The sequence below is a fragment of the Amyelois transitella genome, chromosome Z, assembly GCF_032362555.1.
Source record: "Amyelois transitella isolate CPQ chromosome Z, ilAmyTran1.1, whole genome shotgun sequence".
Taxonomy (NCBI): Eukaryota; Metazoa; Arthropoda; class Insecta; order Lepidoptera; family Pyralidae; genus Amyelois; species Amyelois transitella.
This window is the reverse complement of record NC_083535.1, coordinates 6,673,690-6,690,030: the sequence shown is the minus strand read 5'-3', so window position 1 is coordinate 6,690,030 and position 16,341 is coordinate 6,673,690. Positions and strand designations below refer to the sequence as shown.

General features: G+C 34.6%; 2 protein-coding genes across 2 annotated transcripts; both read right to left on the bottom strand.

The window, feature by feature from the left end:
- Nucleotides 1-1,606: 1,606 nt before the first annotated feature.
- On the bottom strand, nt 1,607-5,428 carry LOC106134071 (Y-box factor homolog). The gene is made up of 5 exons (XM_013334027.2): nt 5,209-5,428; nt 3,956-4,019; nt 3,634-3,849; nt 3,279-3,416; nt 1,607-2,856 (listed from the first exon to the last, which is right to left on the bottom strand). Exons 1-5 carry the CDS (start codon nt 5,318-5,320, stop codon nt 2,580-2,582), a joined length of 807 nt encoding a protein of 268 aa, XP_013189481.1. The 5' UTR covers nt 5,321-5,428; the 3' UTR covers nt 1,607-2,579.
- A 414-nt stretch (nt 5,429-5,842) lies between these two features.
- On the bottom strand, nt 5,843-9,135 carry LOC106133760 (hybrid signal transduction histidine kinase A). Its single transcript, XM_013333592.2, has 2 exons — nt 8,831-9,135; nt 5,843-7,948 (listed from the first exon to the last, which is right to left on the bottom strand). Exons 1-2 carry the CDS (start codon nt 8,980-8,982, stop codon nt 5,986-5,988), a joined length of 2,115 nt encoding a protein of 704 aa, XP_013189046.2. The 5' UTR covers nt 8,983-9,135; the 3' UTR covers nt 5,843-5,985.
- Nucleotides 9,136-16,341: the final 7,206 nt, after the last annotated feature.

Here is a 16,341-nt window from a genome sequence, read left to right as displayed (position 1 = left end):
AAATATTTCGTCTGTAAACATAACATTAGCATTGTGCTTTTAAATAATTAATAAATATAATTTTTTGTACTAAATCCTAAACGCCTAGCACTATTTTGGAGTAAAGTTTTCGTTTAATACATTTTGCTATAATTATTCACAGGCACTTCTGTCATTTTCTTTTTGTTAATTATTTTCTTAAAAACTGCTTTAATAAACGATTATAGCGATAAGATCTTGGGAGGTACTAAGTGTCCGTGTGGTCATCTTGACGGTATACATTATATTTTTATAAGAAACGAAGGTGGTTCCTCCATTTTGACGTCAAGATGGAGGAACCACATATCACAATCGATATTTTTGAATTCTTTGAGGTACAAACTTTTTTGATATAGGTACCAACAGGTACAAACCAGGTACTAAGGGCTGGTTCGACAATATTTGTGTTTTGCGAGGTGGCTCCGCCATCTTGACGTTCATGATTTTTTTACAATGCCAACAATAATTTTAGATTAACATACTCGTATATATAAGTAACCTTATGTTACATTTCTATTTTTGTATAAATTGCCATGTGGGGTTCTCGACACTATAGAATAGAAGCACTCCATATTTTTCTACTTAAGAGTCTTCGATCAAGTATTAAAAAATAGAACAAACTTGTGATTCTTCTTGTAGCCGATGGGCTTACAACCTTTAAGTATTAATCCAGAATAGAGACGCCACTTCTTAACGTTTCCCTCTGCCAAAGGTAAATAAGTAGGTACGAGAGCACTGCGGTAATATAAAACTAGTTTCGGCGCGCGTCCTGCCATTTGACTACCTATCATACATCATAGACCGTTTGTTAAAGACCTTTAGAATAGGGCCACTCCATCACTTTGATTCCCATGAATGTCGTAAAAGGCGATTAAGGCATATGCTATTGTTGAGATTCTACACTTTTAGGCGATGGGCTAGCAACCACATTATTTTTATAACGTCAAAATTGAAAATATATATAGCAACTTCGTAATAGCGTTTTGTGATAGAAGCTAAAGTGAAACTAGCTTAATATTATCCGAGTAATATGAGGCTAAGGCAATATAATCCTATATTGCCTTAGCCTCATATTATATATGTATTATCCTATTCATAAATGTATGTTAAAATGTGAGTTTGATTAACTACGCGATGAACGTAGTGATTTTGCAGCCGGATCTCGTACTATTAATACTCTACAATCTCATCTCTCTCTAGCTCGAATTATGCGTCAGAATTACAAATGTAGTACTATAACAAAAACCCTATTATATTACAAATGTGTAAAGCAGCCATTGGCGGTAGAGGTTCTTACTTAAAAATAATTATCATGAAAGTTATAAGGGCCCATTGTAAAGTTTGAAATGAGTATAATAACTATAACGATAAAATCATTTTAGTGTCATATTATACATAACGTTTATCAACAAAAATTACTGGATCTACCTGTCTTTCCTGTCTCTATTTTGAATCTCAAAAATGGAGTAACTACTTTTTTGAAAATTTGTTATGAGAGCCCCCGCGCAGAACCTAGTCTAAAAGAGAGAAAACGGTATCTAGTGATAATTTATAGAAATAATTTGTTATTGCTAATAAATAAAATATGTTTCACACAGGTAAAAAGAAGTTTATTATTTTCTGAGAGTGTTAAGTTTTACATTCATTCAAGAAAAAAATAATTACCTTTCAAGTTAAAATACTAAAAATGCAAATAAAAAAAAGTTTGGTTATAATACGCAATTTGACATAAGAGATGATATTATGCAAAAAAAATTTAGAACTAAAAAATAGGACACATTTTAAAAATATGGACTAAGAAAACTGATATACCATAAACTGATGAATTTCCTTGCAATTTACGGTATAACAATCTACAAACTAATCGACGCCCAAGCTGTTGTCGAAAAGTATGGTTTTCAATTGTTGCCCACAATCAAGGAAACAAACAAGTAAAAATACCTGACATACCAAGACTTGGTATGAAAACAAATTAAAATTAAAATAGGGTATGGTTAAAATAATGTCAGCATACAAAACATATGCATTAGATTTAAAAATAAAAAGGACTTGCGTTAAAGTTACGTCTTGGGGCATTGGAACCTGCACATCATTTCTCAATTTATCTACATATATATATATATATAAATATTATTATTATTTCATTGCACAACATTTATTTTATCCCCTTGGAGATTAAAATCACTCTGAAAATGTGTACATACATATGATTGTTTTGAAAATTTCAAACTGTTAAAATAGTGTACACAATCTAATGTTATACAACCAAATATTGCAAGTACAAACATTCAAACAAGACAATATATTAATTTAATAATAAAAATATCACATCTCTGATCCATGATACCTATGCAGTTCCATATTTAAAACCCCCTCCAACATTATCACCGAGACAAATAATTGATGTTAACAGTAGATCTTAGAGAATGTCTGCAACAACATTAAAACGAACACTCTTCAGTTGAACAGACGAGACAGATAGTTGTGATGGACGTGTGGCACATCTAGAATTAACATGCACTACATTGAGGGAGTGTGCCACTCCGTACGGCTGCAGGTGTTTAGGCCTGGCTCTCATTGGTGGTTGTCTCAATGGTGGTACCGGCTGGTTTGTTGTTGTTCTTGGGCTTAGCCTGCTGCGGTGGCTGCGGGGAGGAGGCAGTGGCTGGGGAATCGCCCTCCTGGCCATTCTGGCGTTGGCTTTGGTTCCCTTGTCCGGCAGGCGCAGATCCACCTTGGCCCTGGTAGTTGCGCGGGCGAGCGCGTCGGTATCCGCCGCGGTTCATCGGGCCCGGCCCGCCGCCGCGACGTCCTCCACGGAAGTTGCGGCGGAAGTAACTGTCAATAAGCATTACGTGTTGACATAAAATGGTGGTTTTTAATATGAAAAATTTCATCATCCTAATGCGAGTCATGCTTGCATTTTCACCTCTCAGACAAGCACAAGTTCCGCCTATGACTGTGATCTTGGAATGGCTGGAGAAGCTGAGCACCAAAGGACGAAATGGAACGATACAATTCTGTTTATAGGCCTCAACAAATGTAGGAGAACAATCAAGTTTTTACACAGACTGCTGTCAGACGTCTGCATCCTTGCAGTGGAAACCAAAATTAGATAAACATTACTTATATCCCGCAGCCCAAATGTGCCGGTTACCTATCTACCTCACTATGTTTTTTAATCACTATCTTACATACAGGTATTCATCATTCAAACAAAGGATATTCAGCCTGGTTGGTAGTGATGATTAACAACTGACCTGCGCTGTGGTGGTGCGCTGCCCTCCTGCCCCTCATCCCCCTGAGCGCCCCCCTGGTTGGGCGGGGGCCCGCGTCTACCCATACCTCTACGTGGAGCGCCTTCACCGCCCCGTCCGCCGCCTTGACGGGGGTAATATCTGAAATATTTTTATGTTTAAGCAAATCTCATGTTTCACTTATCTTCATGATGAAACGTTAGTAATCTACTACCATACAGATTGTACTAAGTGATGCGTCATTTTATAAAAATTTACTGATGTAGATCGATCTTTTTCGGAAAAACTCGCCATCAGATAACTGGATAAGGCTAAGACTATGACAGAAAGATGTATAAATTATATCTTGATTACAAACTGGCGATGGAAGCCGCGGCGTTTGTCAGCTGCATAGGGCGAGCCCTTGACAGGCTCGCCGCCGGGGCCCGTCACTCCGGCCGCCTCGTAGCCTTTCTCCCCGGCGACCACGGCGAACTCCACCGCCTCTCCGTCGCCGACCGAGCGCACAGCCTTACGTGGGTTATTCCGGGCAATTGCAGTTTGGTGCACAAACACATCCTCCTTGGTGTCATTCCTAATTGAAAAAAGATTGAGATGATTCTAAAAGTTAAAAGTGATATGACACAATGTAAGCCCTAGGTATTTTTAAAAGTTTCATAGTCATTATATAAAGTAGTTACCTGTTGATGAAACCATATCCGCTCTTCACATTGAACCATTTCACAGTACCCGAAACTTTCTCAGCTGTAAAATAAGAATAAACATGTGAATTATTCTTTGTATTTTAAAAGTTCTTTATAAATATATAAATAATAATTGGAATAAGTTTCTAATTTTGACAGTATGTTGACCTGCACTGCATACTTATAAATTTTATATTATAAAAATGCAATGCTAATAAAATCGCATATAGCATTTGTTAAACATTAGCTGTTTTTAATTAATTTCTATAGATTAAAGGTATTTTCACAGCTACTATATCTTGATGCTCAGCTTGATTGTCAGTAGACAAAGGCACAATTGTCCAACAGATATTACAATTATCCAACAGAACCTTTCAAAGGTGTCAGTATTGAACCATATTCGCATTAATAATATCAAAGATACTGAACCAAAATAATAAGTAATATTTAATGACAAAATTATACAAGCATCCTTAAAATACAAGTAAAGACAACAACAGAATTTGTTCGCAAGCAATAAAGTGCAATTGCAATTGTATTAGAACACATTGAATATTAATTTAATTAATGTACTTACATATACTTCCCTGCCTTTATATAAATGTAGGTAGGATAAAACAAATACTTATTTGCATGCAAAAGTAGGTATGTTAAAAATAATTTATTTTTAATAATTCTTATTTTCGATGTCGTTTCAAAAGTAATAATTCTTACAAATGGCCTACCATTTTACATTTGACGTGTATCGTGTATGCAGGACGGTTAGAGATAGATTTATTATTTCCTGTTTAGTCACAAGTCAGGGACAAAAAAAGGGTAGGATATATTTTTGTTTAATGATATTATTTATGGTGAATTTGTTTATTTTAAGAGCAATTGAGCAGGTTTCTACATAAATAGGTAACAGAAGAGTTGGCGCGCAAACATTCGCAATGGGCACATGCGTCGCATAAGTAAAACAAAATCAATACGTATAAAGGTGCATACAACGCAGTTGTTACAGAGTGGGAAGCATCTTCAGTATTGATTTCGTAGATGATAGTTACGTAGATATATGCTTTAGGGTCAACATACTATCAACCAGTTTAAAATTATCCCATTTATCAAAACTTAGTTGAATATATCCTATTTCCCCGTTAATTAAATGCCATTGAAGAAAAATCAACCCTAAAAATCCCTTATTTCATTTTATGACCATGTGCTTCCAACATGATGCCGGGCAAGCAAAACTAAGATGGCGTAGCACTTACCGATGACCTGCTTTTGTTTAGCCGCCGCTTTAGCTTGTTGCGGCTGAGCTGGTTGTTCCGATTGCTGCTGCTGTTGGGGCTGCGGCTGCGGCGCCTTTTCGGTATCAGCCATGGTGTAATTGGCGAACGGCGATGGTGGCTAGATGGTAAAAATCCTCCACGACCTCTCCTTGATGTTCCACTCTTCGATCGTTACGATTGACAGATAAGCTTCATGGCGGCTTGATGTGTAGTGAAGTGAAACAAAGTTAACAAGGCTAGTGGCCACTATAAGAACTAAAAAAAAAATCATACTATTTGACAAATTTAGATCCAATTTACATAGATACTAGCGCCATCAACATTGGTAAATAAAAGTTTGTAGCAATGTAGACGAGTAGGAGGGAGGGTAATAGTGTTGCACCAGGTTGAAATATCAACATGCTTGCATTTTAGTCTTTAGTCTATGATATCGATATAATTTTAGGTAAGGTTGGTAGCTCCAACGCAGTTCTGGGTGCGTTTAGTTTCACTTTCAAAGTATGACCTCTTTATTAAAGTTCATATTGGCGATGTTTGATTTCGCCATATTATCGCCATATTTGTGTTTGTCTGTCTGTTAATTACGCTTGCACGGATAAAATGCTGAACTGATTTTAATGACATTCGGTTTACATATAAGTTGTTATACAGGTACATTTTTAAATGGTCTGTTATAGAACTATTACTTAACATCAAAAACTGTGGGTTGGGTAGCACTATACCAACGAATAAAATAGCAGCAAGATGAGTGTTTTATTATTTGTTAATGGCTTTATTACATTCATTAACTGTATAATTACATAACATAGTAATAATACCATTGGATCTTTTATTCCTAATTAAGTTTTCACAAAAAGAACTCCCATCGAATGTTAAATCAACTCTTCCATCGGGTGCCTGAATAAAACGCATCGGTATAAGTAATTTCTTAGACTTAAAATAAAGATTCCCGGATATTTTAATATCTTCGCCATCACTATTATTTTGGTGTGCCACTTTATCATTTTTTTTTGTATTGAACTCGCTTTTACTTAGATTTTCAATGCCGTCAATAATACTGACAACTGTATCATTTGAATATTCCGTAACAACTATTTTGGATAATTTTATTTCATTTTCAGGCGCTGTTGTACGGTTTAAATAAGTGAAACCAATTGATTTGTTGCTTTCTAATAAGGGAACAGCTAATTGGAGCATGCTATGACTGATATCTAAATCGCTTTTATCCTCAAAAAAAATTGTTGTTTGATCGGCTTCTGTTGTGAATGCCAAATCAAAACGTTTTTCACTTTTATTGATGTTCCGATATGGCAAATTTTTTAAGCTTTGGCCAAGGCTGCTATTTTGTTTAGAATTTAACCCTTTTATTGTGTAACTGCTGCCACTATTATAATATTTCATTGCGTTTCCGTTATTATAAATAACGTTTGTCGACTTGTCCTCAATGATTGCATTTTGTGTTGTGGTATCGATATCATAATTCAGTTTTATTTCCCTGATTTTATCAATTTCATCTTCAGCAGGAATAATAATCGTAGATGTCACTATCGAAAAATCTTTCATGTTACTACTAATATTTTCAAGATTTGCCGTCTCTTTAAATTTAAAATTTTCAGGCATTGGATCCCTATTTTTAATATTGTTTATACTCATATATTGCGAGTTCGTGTCATTTGACGAAATATCTTTGAATTTGTTTTTTATGTTATGATTATTTGAATCGTGAATAGCAATTTGATTTTCCTTTCCTGTACTGCCACTTATTGTTGTAAGTGACATTGTAAGGTTCTGGTTCAATTCCGATTGCTTAGTTACTGTCGTGTAATAAGAATTGTTTTTGTTAGCTGTTCTTATCAGTATCTTTTCAGGTATGCCTTTCCTAAAATCGGAATCCCAATCAAGTTTATTATGATAACTATGTTTCAAAGATGTGTCAGGGTTTTTACTTTTACCAGTATTTCTAGAAAAGTCAATCACAGGTAGTTTTGTAGACATTTCATATGAACTGGAAACTGATGAGTCATCATTATCGTCATTACTAATAAGAGCATCCTTTGAATTTACCTTAATTGAATGGCTCGTTGTATAATCGTCTGTTCCAGAAAATTGAGGATATTCATTTGATTTAAGTATATCTTCTATTTGGAGTAAACTTTGCTCAAGAACCTTAGACGGAAGATGACATTTACTATTGAGTTCCATCATCAAATTAGCATCCGAAATATGAAAATATTTCTTAATATTGTCTTCATCTACAATTTTCTTTATTTCATTACTACCGTTTCTTCTAAAATATATCATCATGTGAAGATCTATACAATCTTTCAGATTTCGTTCAGTTAACTGCAAATTATCGATATCGTTATAATTTTGAGAAGATCTTCCTGGTTCAGGACTCTCTTTGATGTCTATGTCTAAATAGAAGGGTTGATTTTCCACAATGTTATCAGATACATTAATAAGATCATTGCCAGCCTTGTGTTTTTCGTGAATTTCCGATTTAAGATTCGAAATATTTCTATTATAGGAAGTTGGATTTAAAATGACAAATGATTGATTTATATTGTGTAACTCGTTTGATGTAGAGTTATATTCTAGGGGCTCATAATATATTGCACTGTTATCTATATTTCGTTTCGTTTTATTAGTTTCTTTATTTTCATTTTGAGAGTTACAATTGCACACGAAATTCCAAGTGGCTCCAATTTGACCGGATAGTCTGTAACACATAAACAGCATTATTATTAAACACCGTAAAAAATTATTTCAGTTTCCTTCGTTATCCTCGCTTAGGTAGCCTAAATAAAGTATGTATTAGTGAGTAAGCATTTGAACGGGGTTAAATATCTACAGTAGATGCCTTAAATTTCTTAGGTATGAAATAATTTAGAACGATGGCTTCTGCTGTATGACTATTTATTAGATAATTTTCCCTGGCTCTTCGCTTCAATGGGTCATTGTTTTAAAAAGTTAAGTACTTCCTATTGTAGCGAAAGCGATGATTCGGCGCGACCGCCACCAAAGGGAAGATCTTCCACGAGACTAGGTGTTATGCCTGGGGAACCACGGCTCCGACGATGTTGTGTCGGAGGTTGTTTATATAGCTCCATGAAATCTTTGCTTGCGCGATTTAGGTTTTTCGCTGTTTTTTACTGATAGCATCGCGTGATTTTATTTTTGTAACTTGTGGCGTACCTATAGATTTCGCCACACTCTTTATTCTTCGTCCATGTAAAATTTCATTAAATTCGGTTGTTTTAAAGTTACAGAGTTTAGAGTTGAGATCATAAAACCACGTATCGATCTAATTGAAACGTGTGAGGGTTACACCCTCACATCTCTGGAGAAAAGCACGGCGTATGCCTTTTGACCATGATTGGATTAGGAAAGTCACATTTACACGATACCTACCTAGTGCAAAAATATAATAATATACCAGAATGAAATATATATTTTGGGTTATTCTTAAGTAGCCTTTTACGACGTACCTACATGGGAAACAAATAAAGTGGTCTTAAAGTGCCAACAACCACATTATCTTAGTAGGTACATAAGTATTTTTATTTTATCAGTAGGTACATATAGGTATACTAGTACTTACAGTTGAGTGCAGTAATCGTTGCATGACTGTGGCTCACAGATGGAGTCATACACGAAAAGGACTAAGATTAGCACAAACATTTTTAACGAAGTCCCCAGAGCAAATGCGGCATTACGTCTCGGTGTACTCATTACAATAAAAATAATTAACATCAGCACGCGTCAATCAGTCAACCTCAAAACAAATTACTAGACCCGTAAATTACCGTGCAAATTTGAATGCATCAGCTTTTTCGATGCATGGCGAAATGAGCTCGATACTTACTTTGTTCAGATCTTGTCTTTGTACGGTTTCACAATCAGCACATTGTGTAGACATCATGTGATTATTGTACGGTACAGGATTAAATAAAGCAAGGTAATGGTAAATTATAGCAACATCATACATACATACATAAAATCACGCCTCTTTCCCGGAGGGGTAGGCAGAGACTACCTCTTTCCACTTGCCACGATCTCTGCAATTTTTCCTACCTAGGTAGCAACATCATACTATACTTTTAAGGGTGCCCTTCTTCATAAACAACGTTATGTCACATAATTACCTACCTTGTTCCTACAAAATGACAATAGAGCTGTAATACAGCAGCTCTATTGTCATTTTGTTTCCGATTTCTATGCAATTTTGCGCAGTTTTTTTACAAGTTAGTCATCAGTCATCCGTACTCATATTAGGTAGGTATACTCGTAGAGAGAAAAGTGTTTTTTTTTTGTTCTGCAAACAATTTACTCAAATACTATTTAACCGATTTTGGTAGAACCAGACAAAATCTTCAGGGGTAACATAAGATAACTACCTCTTTCTGGAATTTCCCACAAAAATGTGGTCATAAATAATAACCCGAAGTTCTGGTCCCAGAACTTTACATTGTAATAAAATGATCTCCTTAAGATTGCCGCTATTAAGGCGATCGCACTATTTTGGCTTAAGTGTAAGTTTTAAGCATCGACTTATAAGTACTAGACGTACGTTCAAAATTACGGCGTTCATAGCGAATTTTAAAACAGAAATAAGCGTACCTAGTCCAATGATTAATCTTCTAAAACAAATAGGAAAATGCACCAAGTGCTTTTTCATAATGCTCATAGAATTTCACAACCATAACACGGCGGCCAATTTCATTAAAATTACTTTTATTAGTGAATGGTGTTCACTTAAGTAAAATATGCCGTATTTTTTTAATTGTTTATATTATTTCAAAACTGATTAAAGTAATAAAAACTGTGTTTAACTATTGGTTAATCAACAATTTATCAAAAAGGGATATACATATCTTTGTCCTACTAATAGAAGAAGCACAACAGAAAATAAACATGTTTAAGCGGCATTACCCGTAGTCGGGGCATGGGGTATTGACGCTCAAACATGTTTTTGGGGTTCCGTACCTAAAATCTGTCCATCGCCCAGCTGAAATTTCTAAAAAGTATGTAGGTATTTCCGTTGCGGCTGTAACAACAAATAACCACAAAAAATTTGAAGGTCCCAATACAATAAACGTATTTTTTTTTCGTATTCCTTCCAACAATCATAAATTATAAAATAACAAAGTAATTATTAAAGGGGGTAATGATTATTTTAGTGAAATTCACATTTTAGAATAAAAGCAAAGTCTGCAAACATTAAATTAAATCTATTATCTCCCATTTGTACCCAAGATTAGCCTTTTCAATTCAACAAATAAGTATAGTTAAGTTTCCGAAGGTAAAATCAACGTCTATATCCCTTGCGGGATAGATAAAGTATATTGTGAATAGTGTGTCAAGTGAACTCAAAGTTGGCATTCACAACTTCGGAACCCTATAATGCGTGTGGCCCGACACGCACTTGTCTGTTTTTATAACCATGACGATTCCGTTCCGCATGATAGGTACCTGTGTTTCCACATGTTCCAAATTTTATAAGTACCTATCATTGTTAATGATATGTATTTAATAGATTCTATCATTATCAGATAAGTAATTAAAAACGTCTTTCCAAGATAAATTCTTATGAAATATTATTGACGAGTTAATAAATGCAGTGTCGTGCGGTTCCCGGCACAAATAGAAAAAAGAATAGGGCTACTCCATCTCTTTCCCATGGATGTCGTAAAAGGCGACTGGAAAGGGATTTGCTTATAAACTTGGGATTCTTCTTTTAGGCGATGGGCAAGCATCCTGTCACTAACTATTTGAATCTCAATTCAATAATTAAGCCAAACAGCTGAACGTGGCCTTTCAGTCTTTTCAAGACTGTTGGCTCTGTCTACCCCGCAAGGGATATAGACGTGATGATATGTATGTATGTTAATAAATACTTATATTTTTAAATAATAAATTTGCATTCGTCAATAAATGTGTTCAGGCTCATGCGGATAAAATAATAAAATTGGTGACAATCCTTTTGAGAAAAAACAGAGTGAGATTTGACCTCATATTTGACTAAACGGACTGAATGAACATTAAATTGTTTTGACATCTTCCGCCATATGACGATGATTTTCGTTTTAAGTTGCTGGCAACCTGTCTCTATTTGAATATCTATTCTATCATTAAGCCAAACAGCTGAACGTGGCCCTTCAGTCTTTTCAAGACTGTCTTCCCCACAAGGGATATAGACGTGACTTTATGTATGTAGTTCAGTTCAGTCATAGGTCAGTTTGGTTACACACACTTTATAACTTGCAATATTGAATTTGTTTTACATAGTTACAAATAGAAAAGGAACATTACTTTAATTTTGTAAGATATGTGGTGTGGTGTGGTAGTTTTTAGGTAGGTATCTAACGCGCGGTTTTAACGCCACCTAGGTACATAAGAATACAGGTTTTCTACTAGAATTCACGCTTATTTTACGGGATCTAACTGATGAAACCGTACCCTATGTCCTTTTCCAGACTCTAAACTACGATTTTACTAGATAACGTGGGAAGAGACAACAGACAAACAATTAGGCACAGAGACGGACAATCATAATAGAACGTTCGAGTATTTTATCACCTCAGTTTTATCAAATAAAGATTTATTATTATTATTATAGTTTATCACATACATCAGAAAGTGTATGGTGTCATTATATCGTCTGATGTAAAGATGTATTTATTATTTACTGTGAAGTTTAAAAAAAACTCGTTAATTAGATTTTTCGTGAACGAGTAACAAACTTTCAACAAAACTTAATTTTCATATTTATAATATGAGTGAGTATGATATTATTAGCATGACGATGAGGAAAGACTAACAAATATTTTCTTCTCCTAACCCGGACCAACTGAGTATTTAGCGTTGTTATCACTTTAGGAATGAAGATAGATATTTATTATCATATTCATTAGTGACCACAGTTAGACCAAGGTCTTATACGTTATACTTATTATTTCGTAGGTAGTTACCGAGTCTTTTTGTACTTATAAATGTGTAACATGAAGAATTACGTTTTAACGTGCATTTACTTTTTTGTATTTTTGCGCTGGTTTGAGTTTGATTTTGACGTCTATGTATTAAATATAAGAAAAATAAAATGCTTTGGGTACTGTTTAAATCCGTTACCCAACACACACACACACACACACACCATAATAGAAAACAGTATTCGATTGAAGTCCGCTATACAATCTACAATACATACCTAAGTCATTAAATACAATACATAAGTACAATATAATAGGTGTAGTTAATGCTTATACTTACTAAGTAAATCCACCTATTATGTGTAATGATATTACACATAATAGGTGTAAGTATATCAATATAGATACAGACAGAGTGTATTATGTACAATTCAGTAAATAACGTTATTAATAAGAAATAAAGTAAACAAAAAGAAAACTAGATAATGTTTCTTTAATTTATACTCAACTATTCCTCACTTATCCATTTGTGTAACTACTCTAACCAAAGTACCTATATCAATCTCAGTAGGTATCTACTATTTGTTTTCTGTTATGTCATGATGACTATAATAAAAAATATTGTTAAATATATGCCGTACATCACTACCTATCGATCATTAACAGAGTCCATATCGTGACGTACCTATAAAAGTAAGTATACGGTGATTATGGTTATATTTCACATCATTCTGTATAATCTAGACATACAGTAACGAGTTAAAGTTAAGCCTGAACAAGGAGCCGGCAAGCAGCTTCCAGATTACCCTAAATTAATCTGCCTTTCAATCGAACCTTTATAAAAATATTGATGACAAAAGATCGGCATTTTACTTTGGGTCACAGAAAGACACGAAAACAGTCTCAAAAAGACTAAGCCCACGTTCAGCTGTACATATATGGCATTTTATGAAGTTAATATTCATATAGTGACAGGATGCTAGCCTGCATCTATCATCTCAATAAAAGTTTATTAGGCTTTCCTTTGATTGTGTCTCGTACAATCTGCACGGGAAGAGAAGCAGCTGGCCCGAATTATATGTTGTCTTCGCTTCGCTACCAGATCAATCTAGAAGCTTGCATTACATGAATACACATACACACGTCTATTCCCTCATTCACCTTTTGTGACACCCATGGAAACTCAATCTATGTAATTTGTCAAAAAAAATAAATGGAAAGGGATGGAGTGGTCCAATCCTAAATTACCGGGCATCATACAACATAATCAAAAAATCATACAAAAAAATTCGTGTAAAAACCTAAGTTTCCCACTAAAGGATCGTAGTCAGAGGGAGGGCTTCAGGAAGAGAGTACAGAACCGGGATTTAAGCCAGGATGATGGTGGAATAATTTTTTAAGTAAAATTACTATTAAACGGCACAAATTTTGGAAAAGAAATAGAAAGTACCTAAGTGACGCAACTTCAACCACGGGTAACTGGATTCAGAATCGAGATCAATGAACGAAAATACTCAGCCTTGTATCTTGCTTTGGCAATAGTAAACAAAATAACTCGTTCAGATAAATAACATGTTATGAACATTACTTTTATCAGTAAGGTAAGTTTGATAGGTGCTCACCTACTTCGATAATTCGTTTATAATTCATGAATGACGTACTTATATGACGTACACTGCGGATTTAGTCCCTAGACTATAAGTACGACTAATATTGTTCAAAGTTGTATTTATTTAGCTACAAAACTTTTCCGTGTTATCATATATTTCCAGAAAGAAAAACAGTATATTACACATTCTTGAAGTTTAATTAAAGGGCCAAATTACAAATTAATGATGTTTGAGATAAAACATTTTTACAGCAATTTTATAAAACCACTCAGCAGTAGCTCCTGCTTCTGAATCCCTCCGATTTATTTTTGGTTGGCAATATCGCCTGGGTGTAGTAGTTTTTTTGAACTGGTACTTTACTGGTAGGTTTATCGGAACCAGTAGGCCTTGGCACAGAAATCGCGCACTGATCATTGCACTTAGGTAACTAGGTATGTTATCCGACATACGAGAATACGAACAAGAGCATACTCGTACTTTCTGCGTTAGTACTTAAAAATTTTACTTTTATAGCTACCGGGAAAATCACACGGATTGGGCTAGCCCAATCCTAGTAGACCGAGCTAGTAACTAGTACGATTAAAACTTGTGTTACGCTTAACAATAATAAATTTTAGAACAACTTAAATAGAAACGTCTAAGACCCAGGCCAAGAAGAAAAATATCGTTTTCCGCATCATGGCATGACCTGACCGGGGATCAAACCCGGGACCTGTCGTTCAGAGGCCAGAACACAAACACTGCCATAAACTTAGTGTAACTTGAATTACCTACTTACTTTTACTACGTCTCCTGCTGCTTGTCGTTGTCCGTGCAGATATATTCAGTGACAATAAGCTTTCATGCTGGTCTGATAGCGAGAGAAAAACAGACCTAGTCCGTGCCAGTGCCAGCTGCTAAAAGTCAATCAAGAGAAATCTTTTTTGGAGCGAGAGGCTGGGTTCGGCGATAATATTTTTTTGTTCAATAACCCATCAAAAAGAGGTTAAGAACATCATTTCTCGATTTTGGGATTCAAGAGAAGGGGTAAGTGTACCTCCAATCAGATCATAGCTTTAAAAACGATACAGTTATACCTACCTACATAAGTGCTCTAAGGCTGCAAACGTAAAAATCGTAATATTCCTATTCCGATTTGTGTGATGTGTGTGTGTAATGAACGTGACGTGTTATGTCGAACGTCGAATGACACTAATGACTAAAGCAAAGCCCCAACGTGCTAAACTGACTTGTTTCGTCTAAATTCCGTGATATCAACGGCACCAGCCACATGCACATACTACAGCTGATGAAATCTATGGAAACTGTAAAGTATAATAAGTAGGTAGGTACTTTAAATTATCTCCTATGATATGGATAACTTATCATATTGTTTTATACTAAGAAAGAATTTAAAACACCCATAATCACCGAGATATGAAAATAAAAGTCCACATGTTATCGCTAACCTGCTGGTCAAAATTAAATAATAATCTAATAATCATCAATATCCATTCACCTTCAACATTCGTCATAATCACAATCTACCGTACATAACAACAACATTAGTAAATATTTATATTTAAAAATGTCAATGAATAATTTAAGTAAGAAAATATTAAAACATGATTATAGAAAAAAACAAGATTTTTATGGGAACCCAATTAATATCGGTAAATTACAGGGTATTTATACATCAACACTGTTTTGTTGCAAAATTTTACAAATTAACAAAACAGCGATCCCTTTCGTATTTTACATTATGGTATTTATTGGGGCTCTCTAGGTTTTAATTATTTATATCTGAAGAGATATGTCTCGCTCAATTTGAGTTTTCAGTTAGTTTGAGTTTTAAATTTTATGAAAAAAAAATTACTGCGTGAATTCCACAGAATTAGATGAAACTAAGTACTTCCGACACTATTTTCTCAGTGGTAATAGTTTTGGTCACATCATACCACCAGGGGTAAGGCCAGTAGTATGATAGGTCGCAGTGTTAACCATGTGACATCTTAATAAAAGTTAATTATAGTCCAAAAAAGGGACTTTATTTGAAACAGTTGACTTAATGATAAGCATACTTGTAGTAGCCAAAACTCAATAGTTTTTTAAAACCCTTTAAACCAACGTTCAATTAGCATATAATCTTTTGATAAATATAGGTAGGTAGGTATTAACACTGGGTATACACTTATAAAATTTAACGCAAGTAGGTATGTAGTATCAAGGTAGGTATCTAGGTACGTAATATGTTATCGAATTTAACGATAACCTGAGTTGAGGTAGGTACATTATATTAGTTTATCTAAAAGCAAGATAGTTTAATGAAACAAATTTCACATAATTTGAACTTTATATAAACCGTGTGATATAAATACAAATGGCTCTGTCTATCCTATATGAGGGTTAAAGATGAGATAGGTAAGGTCTGCTGTTGAATTATATTTGAACTCTTGTTCAAAAACTGACTATAGTTACTGGGTATTAAATAACTAATATCCTACTGTTTATCAACCGTAGATTTATGTACATACACATACAGGTATAATCACGTCTTTATCCGTTACTGGGTAGATATAGCTAAGTCTTAAAAA

Coding starts and splice junctions, on each gene's coding strand:
- LOC106134071 (XM_013334027.2), bottom strand. CDS start 5,320: ATGGCTGATACCGAAAAGGCGCCGCAGCCGCAGCCCCAACAGCAGCAG. Junction 3,850..3,955: donor GGATATGGTTTCATCAACAG/GTAACTACTTTA, acceptor TTTTTCAATTAG/GAATGACACCAAGGAGGATG. Junction 2,857..3,278: donor AGCGCACCACCACAGCGCAG/GTCAGTTGTTAA, acceptor GCTTATTGACAG/TTACTTCCGCCGCAACTTCC.
- LOC106133760 (XM_013333592.2), bottom strand. CDS start 8,982: ATGTTAATTATTTTTATTGTAATGAGTACACCGAGACGTAATGCCGCA. Junction 7,949..8,830: donor AACGATTACTGCACTCAACT/GTAAGTACTAGT, acceptor TATGTGTTACAG/ACTATCCGGTCAAATTGGAG.